The sequence below is a fragment of the Mytilus californianus genome, unplaced genomic scaffold (assembly GCF_021869535.1).
Source record: "Mytilus californianus isolate M0D057914Y unplaced genomic scaffold, xbMytCali1.0.p SCAF_15, whole genome shotgun sequence".
Taxonomy (NCBI): domain Eukaryota; kingdom Metazoa; phylum Mollusca; class Bivalvia; order Mytilida; family Mytilidae; genus Mytilus; species Mytilus californianus.
In genome coordinates, this window is record NW_026262637.1 from 14,970,552 (window position 1) to 14,987,988 (window position 17,437).

A 17,437-nucleotide genomic window follows, 5' to 3' on the forward strand; every position below is an offset into this window, starting at 1 on the left:
TATATCTGAGTAATACATTTATCTTGAGATGCTATTGATATATAAGAAACCTAACTCATTAGATTAATCTGATGAATGGTTTGATACACTAAAAATAGTTTAAATTAACCAAAAAAACAAAAAAAAACATAAGAAAAATAAAAGAAACCTAATGATAAAGTAGTGGTATTGTGAATCTCACACAAATGATTACCCTCTCCATCCATTTTATCTTCCTGACGACTAACTCATTATTATATTCATATACAAGTCATTGTATGGTGCATTACATTTATGTAAAATTATTTTGAAATATATTCAATGATTTGGATCAAGTTGTGTTACACGATTCATGGACAAACAAGACAAAAATTAAGACATTATAGTATAAACCCCCTATAATGTTATGTACACTGGTATGAATAATGCACAAATAATCTTGATATTTGAGAGATTCTAACTTTTGTTGAATAACATAATGAAAAATATATTCTGAAATCCCTTAATCAAAACTCAATATTTGCACTCTACTATGGATTTATTTATATTCACTGGTACCAATTTTCGTGGACTGAAGAAAAATAACATTCTTGTTGATATTTGATTTCTTAGTTTTGCAAAAGTTTGTATACAAATCTATGAGAAAGTAAACTTTGTTGAATATTTGAATTCGTATATTTATCTATATACCCTAGAAATCCGTGAAGTTGTACTCTAAGAATAATATTGAATCTACAGTATTTGCAGTGCACAAAATAAATTGAAAATCCCTGACATTTCCTGCAATTAACATCAATTCTACTTATATAAAAAAAACCATTGAGAATAAATAAAGAACTGTATCTTACCTGACTCTGTAGATGTTTGCAGCTGTTGTAACGTTGTTGATGTTAAATAAGAATCTTTTTCACTAATAGTTGTCATGGAAACCTTCACAGATGGAGCTGTTGTCAATTCACCCATACCTAAAGGATTTGTCTCTGATTTGTCAGCTGATTCAGTTATAATTACCGACTCTGGTGTTGTTTCTATTGATATTCTGGTTCTGGTTAAATCAACACTTTGAGAACTGGTCCCATTCCTTGATATAGTTGTTTTCTCTGTCTTTGTCTCAGTTAGCGTCTTATGTTCCTGTTCAGATTGATTTGTTGTTTTAATGACTGCTTCTGTTAATGACTTTGTGTTTGAATGACTCATCATAGGGGCTGTTGATAAGGATACTCTATAAGTATTAGACTCAGGAACATCAGATTCATTTTGACTCCTGTCTGTTGTGAATTTATTCTCATCATAACCTGGTGATGCGGAATCTGAAGAAACGTCAACTTTTATGGTAGTTATGTGTTTGGGTACAGTTCCAGTAGTGGTTTCAACATCCAGTTTTGTTTTAAAAGTAGATCCTTGTACATTATAAATGAGAGATTTCTTACTAGCAGGTTGATCAGTTGTAGAATCAGTTATTATGGTCATTCCTGTATGCAAATTTTCCTTCAATTCAGATGTCAAAGTTTCTGATCTTATATCATTTGTGGGTAAATCTTGTTCGAATCCAACACGGGTTACTGATTGGACTTTTTTATCTACTGATGTTTCATTTGACAAATTTTGGATCTTGTCATATGTTGACTCCACAGTAGTTATTTCTGTCAATACTTTCACAGACTGACTCTCTACGTCTAAGACCCCAGTTGTTCTAGGTTCAGTCACATTATTAATTGAGGAAGTCCCCTTTGATTCATCTACTGATAAATCTGTATTTACTTTAACCTCTCTTGAACCATCTGATTCTGTATTATAACCATGACCATTACCACCATCATCACCATCAACATCCCTCACAGTATTAGTGGTTATAGATACTGGAGTAGCTAAAGTGGCAGTAAAGGAAGGTCCTGTTCTACTTTTGATACTGTCTGGTTTAATGGTAGGTTGTGGGCTCTCTACAAATTATTAAAGCAAAATCATTTGTATGACCTTACACATGTTGCACTGCATCTGATTGTTGAAAAAAATACAACACACGATTTGAAATGTCAATAATTTATAGTCCCCCAAAATATTTGTAAAACCAAGATGTGAATGTATATCAAGCTCATATGGAAAAGCATATTCTATTCTTTAAAAGATCATGTCTTATCAATTTCCTTAAAAATGACAATGATATTGCTACCAAGTACCAAAATTCTGATATATTTTAAAATTGATGTTCAAAACCATTATTCCATGAATTAAACATGCAATTCAAAAATCTAAACTGTAAAATTATAAATATACTAACTATTTACAACTAGGCGAATCCAACGTCCATATCTAACTTTGTATCTGTTAAACTTAACAGTACAGATATATTGTGCTGCATCTGATCTTAATAATCTGGAGATTTTAAGTGAAGAACCATTCACCAGTTCAACTCTACCAGTAAAATATTTATTGATATCAGCATGACTTTTATTAAACTGTTCAATAATATTCGTATATTTCTGGCTTTTCCACTGTATGGAATATACTTCATCAACTTGTCTTTCTGACAAATTTACACCACATTTAATTATTACGTTGCCACCCTCCTGTGATGTGTATACATTTCGTGCATCCCTTTCACCTAAAACAAAAACAACAATTATTGGAACTTTTTAGATTTTAATACACCTAAACTTGGAATTTTTACTATAAATAAGGAGGTCTATATTTTAATGAAATGCAAAAGCAATCCATGATACCAACTTCCATTTCAGACATTTCTGGACCAAGACAAATCAGCACTTCATTTTTTGTCTCTATATTTTCCCATTATCATTAAAAATGATTTAACAATACTGTAAAACAAGAATTTTGATAGTGGTATTAAAATTCTTACATAAAATATGCCGCGTGTAAATGTACTTGAATAATCATATTTAATCAAATCATTAAAAAAATTGTTTGATCCCTTACAATTCTAAAGACAACAAACATGACAAACTAGAACTGTCCCCATAGCTCGACTAATACCCCCATACATGCATTTTAGTTGCTACTGTGAAAAAAAGAGAAGAAAAAATACAAAACATTTGCTTCTGACGACCCTGGGTATAGTAAACTCGATATATTATGTCCCAGACTAAATGTAAACCAAATAAATACACAAAATTTCCAAACAGAAGACATGTATTAAATCTAAGAAAACCTAAATCAGTATCAGGCCACTGAGGCCTCAGAATTAATAGATGTTTATAATAAGGTCTGAAAGCTTAACAGTGGAATATAAACATAGTAGCTTTATGAGGTGCCGATTTGTCTTGATACCGAACTGCCTTTCTCGGGTGCCGATAAGTCTTTCACCGATGCCGAATTTCATGATGCCGATTTGTCTCAAGAGGCGGATTTAGATGGGGGGTCAGGGTGCCCGGGGCCCACCTTTTTTGGGAAAAATTTGGTTGATTATATAGGGAATCACTGAAGCATGACTGGAGCGGGCCCCCTCTTAGGTAGTCAGTGGGCCCCCACTTATGAAAATTTCTGGATCCGCCACTGGTCTCGGTGCCGTACTTTTGAAATCTCAGTGTGAAATTTCAATTCTCAGTGTGTAATTTTGAGTTTTCAGTGTGGGTTTTTCATTTTTTTCAATCTCGGTGTCTTTTTGAATTCTCAGTGTTTTTCATCTTTTTATTCTCAGTATGATTTTTTGAAATCTCAGTGTGTAAATTTTTCGTAAAAATAGCTTAAACATAGTTTTGACAAGAACAGCTTGCCATAGTTATGTTGTTTTAAGTGTATTTTTATGATAAAATGTTTGATGAACAATGGGTGTTGGTAACTGATTGTCATTATAATAAATACATTGTTTTCTCTCCGAATATGGAATAAAAAATAACTGTCTTTGTTTCTGCAATTTTGTGGTTTATTATTGACTTTTGAATAACTGACGATTACTTCATCTGGTAGATGTGTGATTCAGATGTAGAATTCAATCAAAGACAGAATAGTAAAAATATATAGGATCATAAAGGTTGGAAGCTTTTAGATTACATTAAGTTACACGACTGTAGGTCATTTAGGATCCTAGAAATGAACTAAAATGTAGACCTAAATGTATATAAGCAAAGAAAGATGGAATGCTATATGAAAGGATTGATGCTAATGCACTGGGTGTTCAATCTATCAACCATAGAAAAACAGGAGTGCACATGCTGGAATGTCTGGTCTGTTTTTCTTATCATTGAATTTATGTTGAAATCCTGTTATATGAAGGTTTAAGGGAGCTACCATTTGATTTTAATGGGGGGGGGGGGGGGGGGGGGGGGGGGAGTAGTTATTCAAAAGTCAATAATAAACCACAAAATTGCAGAAACAAAGCCTTTTTTTTTACTCAAAACTCCTGTCCTGTCTTTTTTTTCAAATTTTAACATTGACCAATGAACCATGAAAATGAGGTCAAGGTCTTATGAACCCTGCGAGACAGACATGTACAACTTACAATCATTAAATACGCCAAATATAGTGGCCCTATAGCTTATAGTATATGAGAAATAGACCAAACCACAAAAACTAAACATTGTCCAATGAACCTTGAAATAGAGGTGAGGGTCAGTTGAAACCTGCTAGTCGGATATGTAAACCTTTCAATCATTCGATCCATACACCAAATATAGGTGCCCTAATGCTTATAGTTTATGAGATATGGACTTGACCGCGTAAATTTAACCGTGATCATTGATCCATGAAATGAGGTCGAGGTCAGATGAACCCTACCTGACGGACATGAATACATTGCAAAGAACCCATTTATACCAAGTATAGTTATCCAATTACTCATAATAAATGAGTATTTCACTCAACAAAAAAACTGTAATTTTTTTTCAAGCAGTCACTGAACCATGAAAATGAGGTCAACGACAATGGACATATGACAAAACGGAAACTTCGTAACATAAGGTATCTATATACAAGGTATGAAGCATCCAGGACTTCTACCTTCTGAAGTATAAAGCTTCAAACAAAAAGTTTACGCCGTCGCCGCCGCCACTGGATTGTTATCCCTATGTCTCACTTTCGGTGACTTTCATCACAGGCGAGACAAAAATCATATTAATGAGATATACACATAACAACTGAGCTTAGTACTGGACTTACAATCCGAGAATTGTTAGATACCAAGGTAACAGTCTACAAGAAGATATGTCAAACCCTCCAGAGACACATTATTCCAACTCCTCTAAAACAACCAATCATTACTCCAAAATACAGCTAGCTTAGCAGAGAAGCAGCAGATACCAATTTTATAGCTTGGTTTGACCAAGCGGATAATTGAAGCCACAACTTCCCACACAAAAGTTTAGTAAAAGATCACATTTAGTGTCTGTTCCAGGGTAGGCTATCATTTCTATCAATTAACTTTTTTGTAGATGAAACGTGCGTCTGGCATACAAAACTTAAATCCTGGTATCTATGATGAGTTTACTCACAGGATTCAGATGTTAGTGGAAAGTGTGATCTGTCCAGTATTTTTAGTAATTTCTGTTATCCTATTTATGTATCATCAAGGTTGGTCGTAAAATATAGTTCATAGTAACCTACTTTTGGTTGAAGGTTTTTAAGATCCTCTAGGAACATTCCTAAACTAAGTTGAATGATTGAAGGTCTTTGAAGTGAATATGTACAGATTGAGAACATTTTTACACTAATGTCCTGACAGGTAGGAAAATGATAAATACTCTTTCATTATTGGATGGATTAACTTTAAAATGGGAACATAGCCAGAATTAAACATTTTTTAAATGAACATCTGAAAAATAAACCTTGTAAAAATTTAATCATTTTTAAATGATTATTAAAATAAAAATAGAAAAAAAGAAGTTTTAAAGGTAAAACAAGAGTACACACGCTGAAATGTCTCGCCTGCTTACTTATGATTGAATTAATGTTGAAATTCTGTAATATGAAGGTTTAACTACAAGTATCACATTAACTTAACATTATCAGTGACAGGGGTGTAGCTAGGCCAATGTGTACTCATTGCCGGAAGAAGAATTCATACGCCAGGGGGTTTGAGGCCAATTAAGGCCCCCAGAAGCTCTTGGATAAATGGTGCAAAATCCTGCATTCTCGCAATTTCATGAGGCTTAAAATGACCTCACAGAAATGTTATTTTCATGAGTAACAAGTCAACTTTGGAAAATAAATTTGAAAAAAAATATCAATTAAAGAAAAACAAACAAGTACTGTTGGCTTAGAAATTTGTTTTTTCTGATGTGTAGTGGGTTGAGCTTGATTAGGTATTAAGTACAATTAAAATATATGGTGCCACCACCATATACTTTAATTGTTACCAATAATAACAAGAGGCTCTCAAGAGCCTGAATCGCTCACCTGTAATTTTTGCTTAAATCTTTCATCAATGATTATTTTTGCTTTTTAATATATATTAATGAGTGGCTTAAAAATGCCATTTAAATGTTCTTTGTGTCTGTCATATTTTCTTCAAAAGCAAAAAAATGCATTTTACCCCTATGTTCCATTTTAGCCATAGTGGCTATGTTTCTTGACGTCCAGGAAATAAAAAACAAAATGTATAATAGATACTCTGAAACTCATTCAGCCCATATTTGGCTGAAATTAATTCAGCAGTTTCAAAGGAGAAGATTTTTTAAAGTAAGCAAACTAGATGAACAAATTGTGAAAAATTGTCTTTAAAGGACAATAACTCCTTAAGGGATCAACTGGCAATTTTGGTCATTAAACTAATTTGTAGATCTTACTTTGCTGAACATTTTTGCTGTTTACAGTTTATCTTTATCTATAATAATATTCAAGATAATAACCGAAAACTGCAAAATTTCCTTAAAATTACAAATTTAGTGGCAACCCAACAATGGGTTGTTGGATTCATCTGAAAATTTCAGGGCTGATAGAACTTGACCTAATGAACATTTTTACCCCATGTCAGATTTGCTCTAAATGCTTTAGTTTTTGAGATATAAGCCAAAAACAGTATTTTCCCCCTATGTTCTATTTTTAGCCATGGCGGCCATGTTTTTTTTGCCGAAACAGAAAATAAAACACAAACTTTATTCTAGATACCCTAAGATTCATTCAGCTTAAGTTTGGTTGGAATTGGTTCACTAGTTTCAGAGGAGAAGATGTTTGAAATAGTTTACACCGGACGGACGACAACGGACGCAAAGTGATGGCAAAAGCTCACCTTTCCTTTGGAAAGGAGAGCTAATAATAATTTATTAACGTCTAACCATCAATAATACAGTATACACATTTCACATTGTAAAAGTAAACTTTTAAAAAATATTAATGCCATTCTAAAAAGAACTATGAGAGACGGATTAATAATGAACTAGTGTATTTACACATTCTCAAAAAGCTATTATAAAAAAAAGGTGACTATATCAGGCTCAACCCATTATACATTAGAAAAACCAAATTTCTAAGCCAACATAAATTGATATTTCTTGATGTTCATATTTAAAGGAACAAGGTCTTCTAATAAAAACACACTTTAAACCAACAAACACATTCCTTTATCTACATCGCACAAGCTGGTATAGTCGACAGGTGTTTGCAGGTTTCATAAAGGACGAGGTCATCAGATACATTAGAACTACAAATAATCAAAAGAGGATATAAGGAAATGGAAATCCAACATTACATAAACGAGGCATTATCAAGTGCAAGTGATAGATCTGATTTATTCAGAAAAAAGGTCAAAACATACACAGAGGAAATTCCATTATTATTGGCAACAAAATTCAATCCGTGCATTCACAAATTAAAACAATGCATCAATTCATTAAACATTGGGATCTACTCAAACATGATGAGGTTTGCAAAGAAATATTTTCGGTCAAACCAATAATAGCTTATAAAAAGCATAAAAAATATAGCTGATTAAATGACATCGATAAAATTAAAATAATATTGTAAGGGAATCACTCATGATGGCGGGCCTACAATTCTTAATGTAAAGTATAAGGGAAGAATAAATTAGACCTTTACACCTTTTTTTGTTGACCTGTAGGCTATCATCTAAGGACCCATTGGTCAACTATGGAACGCCATGACTGCCTTATGTTGATGATCATCATTATGTGCAGTGGTCACAGCATTATATGCAGCCGTGACAGCATTATATGCAGTGGTTACAACATTATATGCAGTGGTCACAACATTATATGCAGTCGTGACAACATTTCAGTGGTCGGAACATTATATGCAGTGGTTGAAACATTATTTGCAGTGGTCACAACATTATATGCAGTCGTGAAAGCATTATATGTAGTGGTCACAACATTATACGTGTTTTGTTGACGAAGGTGATGATGATGATTGATGATATCAACAGGGAGGCAGACATTGATGTCATAATGGAATCCTGTCTTGATGACGCAATTCCGATTTCTTTTACAATTTTAGAAGTTCAGAATGCCATTAACAAATTACATAAAAATAAAGCTCCTGACATTTATGGAATAACAGCGGAACACTTCATCCATGGTGGACCAGACCTGGTTGGTGCATTGACAAAAATAATTAACAACATCTGTATATCATGTGTTATCCAAGATTACATCAAGATAGGAATTTTATCACCGATTTTCAAAAAGAAAGGTTTACCCACAGACCCTAAAAACTACAGAGGAATTACAGTTCTTCCTGTTATTGGCAAACTCCTAGAAATACTCCTTAAGGAACACCTATGGCAAATTATTGCAACCATCCAAAACCAATTTCAGAGAGGATTTACGTCTAAAATATCACCATTATTTTGCGCTCTTCTACTTAATGAAGTGATTATCGATGCAGTATACAGGAAAACACCTTTTTATGTAGCTCTGCTTGATGCAAAATCAGCATTTGACGTCGTAAACCACAGTAGTTTATATAGAAAGTTATACCTAGCAGGGATCTCTGGCTCATTATGGCTACTTTTGCATGATCTAAGTTTTGGTGCACAAACTTCAGTCCGATAGGAAAATCTGGTCTCTGAACTCTTCGATATTAAGCAAGGAGTTAGGCAGGGTGGAATACTAAGCACAGAATTATAAAAACTATATATAAATGACATTCTTAACCAAGTAGAGGACCTATATTGGACACATTCACTGTCCTATACCAACTTGCGCAGATGATGTCACTCTGGTCGTAAATGATCCTACCAATATGCAAACCCTATTAACAACCGTGGAGAATTACAGTCAACAGGAGAAATATTCATTACAGCCTACAAAATGTAAAATTATTAAAACTGGGAAACCAAAATTAGAGGATAAATTCAATTTCACATTAAATGATACACCTATTCAAAATGCTGAAACTGCTGTACATTTAGGAATTACTCACAGCAGTAACCCGCGGCAAACCATCCCAATCTATATCCAGGAAAACATCAACAAAGCAAGGAGAACAAGGTACAGCTTGATGGGGACAGGCCTGCATGGCAAGATTGGCCTTAATCCTGTAGCATGCCTACAATTATTCCAAGTTTATGTGTTACCAGTACTCATTAATGGCTTAGAAATACTATTACTAGTACCAAATTCTACACAATTGGAACCAATTGAAGTTTTCTATCGGAAAAGCATCAAACAAATCCTATTTATTCCCACTAACACAACAGACATGGCTGTGTATATACTATCGGGTACGATTCCAGTAATTAGTAAAATCCATAACCTAGCTTTGGGAACTTTTGCAAACATTTCAAGACAAGAGAACTCTATAGAAAGACAAGTCGCAGAAAGACAAATCCTCATCTCAACAGCCGTAAAGGACAATTGGTTCACAAAAATCAGATCTTTATTAATTAAATACAGCCTACCACCAATCTTTAACATTTTAGATGAACCACCTTCAAAATTAAAATGGAAGAACTCTATCAGGAAAGCGATTGACACCTTCTGGGTTGAACATGTGGTTACCATGTCTGTCTACTACAAGAGTATTTCATTTATTTCTACATCTAATTATAAAACTGGTCAACTACACAATGCTCTAGCAAGTGTCCAGACTTCTGCAAAAGACATCCAGCGTCTCCCCATCAAACTTAGACTCCTTACTGGTACATATATTCTCCAATGTAATAGGGCAGCTTTCAACCAAGTTGACATCAACCCAACATGTCTCTTATGTGAGGAGGACGCTGAAACATTAGACCATTTCATTCATTCATGTCCTGCTTTAGCTTCTGCTAGAAACTATCACCTGCTTGAACTTTCACACATTATCAATAAAAGCGAGCTCTGCGCGAAATGTAGAACATTAGAAAAACTAGAAATTAGTACACAACTAATATTGGATGCTAGTGCCTTGCTCTGTAACTGTCAATGTAAATGTGGATGTACAGATTTTCTTCATCTTGTAGAATACATAAGTAGAAAACTTTGCTTTGCTTTGCACATTAGACGTAATACAATATTATTAACATTACCGGTGAATAAAAAGAAAGGGTTGCTTGCAACCACTCAGTCAAAGGCGTGAATATTTAAAATCGAAATTATCTTTTGTTTTAGATTTTAATAGTGTAATAAACATTTAGTGGGTGTTAAATACACCATATTCTACTCAGTAACCAGAGGTGTGCCTTTGAAAGGCAGGATCTTCACACAAGACAAGACAAGATGGTGGTGGTTCAGATTCGGTAAACTTCGTAAATTTTTTATCGGAAATTGCCGAATCCAGTCATAATTGATAATGCCCCGCAAACAAAACGAAACAGTTATTGAAGTCATGTAATTTAGGCAATTCGATTGATATCTTTATCAGAGAAAAAATAACACCTGCTATTGTCTGCAAATTGGACAGACATTATTTTATCCATTTAGGGGTAGTTCATTTCAAGGACTGAATGGTGAAACTAAGAGTTGAATCAAGGACGTATAGGTTCAACGTATATTTGTTCCGCCTAACAGAAGTTATAACTAATATACGTCATTGGTTGAATGCATTAATTATAGTTCTATTTATCTTAAGAAATACGCACGGCATAATGTAATTAAAAACAGTGAATGATAAATATGAAACATTGAATGGCATTTGTATACTATATGTCTCGAGCTCATTTCATATTGAACAACCAAAAGTTATAAGCCACTTAAAGTCTTTAGTCAATATTCAGTGCCGCCATATTTCATATATATGTAAGACTCAGATCGACGTCCACCGGGAACCTATGACCGAGGTCCGTTCCTCAAATCATGTGGTGCCATGACTGTACATCAAAACTATTACTGGAAGTCTCCTCTTTTCGATGTCTTATATGATTGATCACTTTGTTCCAACTTTGATCTTTTTTTTATTTTCTCTGAAGTGATCGTTTTGTTTTCGTTTAATGCTGTCCAAATATATAAATATTTTTCTAAATATTTTATACATATCACAATGGCTTATGTAAAGGAACAACAAAGGATAAAGCATCCCGTCGCAAAGAATGAACTGAAACAAATTTAAAAAAAAACGAACATGGATAAATGACAACCGGTCAACCACCGACAGCAGATTCTGCACTTGGACAGAAATAGTTTGCGTTCATGAAACACGTCGATCCACTCAATCTACGTACGATGTCTCATTCCTTTCATATTCATATGAAAAAAGGAGATATGGATATGCGTCAATGAGGCAGTAATCCAATGACAAAGATAACCGTACAACACTGGAGTCATACAGTCGGCAACAATAGACAGCTATCTATACAATATATAAAACTCTGATTGAAATAAGGAAATAAAGAAGAAGGACCAATTTACCACGAATTTATTCCACGCCAGGTGCATTTTTAACGTCTTTTGGTCTTATTTCACAACTTAATATGTTTATACTTTAAGTATTTAAAAACATATATAATTGTGCATTTCTGATCATTTACATCTTCAGATTTCTCGGGACTGCAATTCAGATATATCATGACCCAGTATTTTTCAAGGAGAACCAAATATCTGTCAGAGGTAAACTATGTATTGCATTTTGGAAACAAATTAATTTATGTTGGTCAGCGATGTCATTCGAAATAGAATTTTACTAAAACATATAAGATTTGCAATATTGATTTAAAAAGGCATAGAACAGCAATTTTTAGTGCAAAATAACTATTTTATAAATGAAAATCTTTTTAAGTATATAATTCGGACTATGCAATATATAAAAATCCAATAAGTTTCGACAGTTTTGCGATTTATACCCCGTGAGTAAAGCATATACAGGAGAAAGACTCCCCACAAAAACAATCAGGATCCAACATCAAAAGTAAAGTACTCAGATAACGAAAAATATTCAGATATGAAATTTTCAACTTCTGACAAGGATCCCAACATGGGATATGGAAAACATTTTGTTAGCAAAAATAACTGAAATCCCCAGACTATAGCAACAAGACAAGCTTGTATGTGAAAAGAATTAGAAGGCCAATAATAACAACGAGAAGAATTCACAGTAAAACAATAGTTCTCCATTAAGAGACATAATAACGAGTGGCGAGTTTTTTTTTTTTTGTGTTGAGGTAACAAAATTTTTGTGCGGACCTTCATTAAAATCAAAGAAGTGATCAGTAACAAATATTATTCCTCTTTTACTTGTTGTTGCTTTCATCTGGACCTTAACACAAATTTTAATCAGAATCATTCATGTGTAAAATATAGGTCGAGGTGACCAACTTTTTTTCAAGGTCCTTTGTTGTTATCAAAGATGTGCGATCTAAAAGATATCATTCCTCTATGACTTGTAGTTGATTAGATTTTGTATCTTAATGCAAAACTTAACCAGAATTAAATTAGGTCGAGGTGACCCATTTTTTCATGGACATTCGTTACTATCCAAGATGTGCGCACTAATAGTAAATCATTCCTCTTTGACTCGCAGTTTGTTTCGATCTTGACCTAAATTCAAAACTAAGCCGTGACAGACTGACGAACAAACGTAGTAAACGCTATATCCACTCCCAAACTCCGTTTTCCGAAGGGATGATAAAGAGATGATAATTATAAATAAAAATGTTAAACTGGGTCTGGAAAAGGGTAAATTTTCTTAATGAAAGTTTATATTTTGATATAAGGCTGCTGCTCATATTTAGAAGACAAACTGCTTTACGTGCTAAAAAGCTTGTACAAGTTATGTTAAACACCTATAATGAAATGCTTTAAACTGCATTTTTCATATCTGTTAGATACTAAAATGAAAAAAATGCATATTTCTGAAAATCGAAGCCAAATAATGGCTCTATCATGACATATATAAGCTATCGAGATATGGGACTTAGGTCTTATAGACAGCTGACTATTTTATTCAAAATGTATTTATGCAATTTAAACTGAATATCGACTATAAAGTGGCACCAAACTATAGTTCTTCAGTAGGAAATGAACTCGAGGCATATAGTATACAAACTGTCCTTTGATATTTCATTATTATTTATCATTATTTTACTTACATTATGCCATGCGTATTTCTTAAGACGAACAGAACTAGTTAATCCATTCAACTCTTAGTTTCATCATTTCCTCGGAATGAATTACCCCTAAATTTATAAAATTATGTCTGTCCAATTTGCAGACAATAGCAGGCGTTATTTTCTCTCTGATAAATAGATACAAGAAGATGTGGTATAAGTGCCAATGAGAAAACTCACCATCCAAGTCACAAGTTGTAAAAGTAAACTATTATAGGTCAAAGTACGGCCTTCAACACGGAGCCTTGACTCACACCGAACAGCAAGCTATAAAGGGCCCCAAAATGACTAGTGTAAAACCATTCAAACAGGAAAACCAACGGTCTAAACTATATAAAAAACGAGAAACGAGAAACACTTATGAACCACATCAACAAACGACAACCACTGAACATCAGGTTCCTGACTTAGGACAGGTGCAAACAAATGCAGCGGGTTTAAACGTTTTAATAGGCGCCAACCTTCACCCTACCTGAAACAATAGTGAACATCACAACATAGAAAGAGACACTATAAGATATCAATTGAAATGCCTTAACTCAATCAAAAGATATATTAACAAAAACAAGTGAACATACACTGCACGAATAAATTTGATCTATGACACAATGTAAATACAAAATTAATAAAACAAGGGGGTTAGATGTAAAACAATATCAGAAAGACAACCATAACCTTGGATAAAATGCCGCCAAATAAAATAACGTACACAGGTGAATAAAAATAATTTTGTTGTAAGGTATACATGGAGTACGGAAATAATTTTTACAAAATAAATAATTTTGTTGTTCCTAGTACGAGAACAAAAGTGAAAATTTATCGTCATACTAAACACTTATCAAAGGTGGTATATATTAAAAATAGTGAGACTAGATATAACACTGAATAAGTAAACATTAAATAACAAAAATACATTACAGATTGTATCAACAGGTCAAATTAACACGAACGTACGATTTGAGAGTACTCGCAGTTACTGAAAGCTAGTTAAAAGCCAAAAACAATTAATAATAAAAAATCATACATCAGAGACTAAAATCCACTAAAACACATCCCAGGTATTTAGTGTTTTAACGTCATGGACAGTCAAAGAAGACATGACTTGTGCAATGCCAAAATAAAAGTATCGACAGGCAGTAGGATAGTTAGGAGTTAACCTGTTAATAAATATGTATAATGTAATATATAGATAGAGTAATCTCTATATAGAAAATGAACATGGATGTGAATTTATACATCCCAAAAAACCGTTTGAAAAGAATACAAATTTAGTTATGTTTTAATTTGCTGATGACAAAATCGATATTTGTGCCTATGTAAACTATATTCAAAGATCTAATCACAACATTGGTAAGATAACCTTTACTAATAAGTTTGTTTAACGGTTTGATGAGTTTACACGGATCACATAGTGATTTCCGCGCTTTTAGTACAATATTACCGTAAAATTTAGGATGTGAAATACCGTTTTTAATAAGTTTTCTACAGGTACAGCCAAATTTACTAATCAAATCTTTGTATCTATGAAAGAATTTAGTAAAAGTTTTAAGCAATTTATGGTAACGAAATCCCTGACATAATAATTTACCAGTGATGCATTGATTACGTTCGTTAAAATCTATAACATCACTACACACACGGGCATAACGAACGAGTTGGGATATATAAACACCGTATGATGGAGCCAAAGGAACATCGCCGTCTAAAAAGGGAAAATTAACAACAGGGAATGAAAAATCGTCTCTTTTGTCGTAAATTTAAATATGGAGTTTCCCTTTAAAAATTGAAATGTCTAAATCTAGAAAAGGACAGCTACTTCTGTTTATGTCAGACTTATTTAAAGTAAGTTCCTTTGGGTAAATTTCGGTAGTATATTTAGAAATCTCTGGATTATTTAACGAAAAAATATCACCAAGATAACGGTAGGTATTGTTGAATGTATCAACCAAATGTAACAATGACGTGTCTTTACTGAGTTTTACTGAGAAACGTACATATATGTTGTCCAGGGGAAATTTAAAGCTTCAATCATATCTTCACATTTCCAGTAAGTGTATCTAGCATACTTTCCTTTTTCGTTACAGAAAAAGGCTTTAAACGAGTTACAGCAAATAAATTTGCAATGAGATTTTTCAAAAGACCATTTCTTTGTGTGGAAGTGTAGTGTAGAGAGTAGAAAAATCACAACTGTCAACAGAATCAAAAGGACCATCAAAAGCACGTATTTTATCTAAAACCTCTAATGTATTTTTAACACTCCAAAAATAATTAATACCATTATTTTCATAAACTTTATTACAAAAGTTAATAACAAGTTCTTTGATAGTAGTAAGGGAGGTAGTTAGAAGCAATGACAGATTAGTAGTAGAACACTTACTAGATGCGGAGATTAAGCGGAATTTAAATGGTTGTTTGTGTAATTTAGGTAACCAGTACATAGTCGGGACTTTCAAATGTTCAAATGTTTCAAATGTTCGGAAGAGGCTTTAAGCTAGGTAGTGACAGTGATATGCTTGTTTACAATTTGACTTCATGTGGAGCGTACGGACCTGAATGTAGACGAATTGATAATTTCGTTTTGGAGACCTTCCGTGTAGTATATGCGACACACCACCACTACATTATTGGCTGCTTTGTCTGCCGGTACGAACACAAACCGCTTTACGAGTACTTGGAGTTTATTTTTTATTCTAGAAATGGTTATATCATGGACCCTATTATTAATTTCAGAATTGTTCTCAAAATGAGATATACGATTATTACATTGGTAGCATTGAATTACATTGATTTCCCAGTCAAATAAAAACCGATAATTTCACATGTGAAATAAACGTGGTTATTTCACTCCCTGACGTCATACCACAATAGGCGTTGTCAAGACGTCGATAACGTCGGATCAAAACAAATTGTGAATGCGTAGAAAAAAGATATAGTTCCTTACATTTTCTACATTAATTTCATTAAAAAAAGCCATTTGCCAATGTAATAAAAAGAATAACTAATCAAAGAATTCAAATATCGAAAAATATTCAACTCGTGACCGAACAACATTGATAATTAACTCATGCGCTACGCGCATTCGTGAATTAATGTGTTGTTCGGTCACTCGTTGAATATTTTTCTCTATTTGAATTCTTCGATTAGTTATTCTATAAATATCAACAGTATTCATAATTTTATTCAAATAACTGTCTGGAGATTTTTTATCAGATTTTTCACGTTTACACCAATTTTTACAGTAGGCAGACAAAGCGTCTTTAATGACCTGACGACACTGTTTCCAATCTATTATAGATGGAGGACGATATTTAGGTCCTTTCTTAAGGAAAGTTTTGACCTCACGGTCTTCGACGATGTTGGGGTCTCCTGTAATGACATGACCATAGGGAACATATCTAAAACTAGATGTTTCACAGTCTCAAGTGGAAGGAGCATTATTTTCTATATTGACGTCTGTTGTAACTGACGTATAATTAAAAATCAAACTTCTGCTTGTTTTTTTTTATAAGAATACGAAATAATAGGTGGTTTTGTATTATCAAAATATGGAGGTATTTGACTATGGATGGTAGGGTCATTGAATATACTAGATAAGTTAATAAAATCAATACCTCTATTTATATATTTTAATTTAAGAAAATGCCGATAAAGTTTTGAATCGAATTGCCTATATTATATACATGACTTCAATAACTGTTTCATTTTGTTTGGGGGCATTATCAATTATGACTGGATTCGGCAATTTCCGATAAAAAAGTTACGAGGTTTACCGAATCTGAACCACCACCATCACTATCATCAATGATCATCATCAATATCACTGATCATCACCTTCATCAACAAAACACGAATAATGTTGTGACCACTGCATATAATGTTCCGACAACTGCATATAATGCTTTCACGACTGCAGATAATGTTGTGACCACTGCATATAATGCTGTCACGGCTGCATATAATGCTGTGACCACTGCATATAATGATGATCATCAACATAAGGCAGTCATGGCGTTCCAAAGTCAACAGTTA

The 17,437-nt window shown here is 33.3% G+C and overlaps 1 protein-coding gene across 1 annotated transcript in view; it reads right to left on the reverse strand.

The window, feature by feature from the left end:
- Positions 1-17,437, reverse strand: part of LOC127725474 (uncharacterized) — a 74,329-nt gene that overhangs the window by 38,604 nt on the left and 18,288 nt on the right. Inside the window, exons 3-4 of the mRNA XM_052232467.1 lie at positions 2,258-2,581; positions 828-1,919 (exon numbers count right to left, since the gene is read on the reverse strand). Of these exons, the coding sequence (XP_052088427.1) occupies positions 828-1,919; positions 2,258-2,581 (1,416 nt within the window). The remainder of the gene's footprint in view (positions 1-827; positions 1,920-2,257; positions 2,582-17,437) is intronic.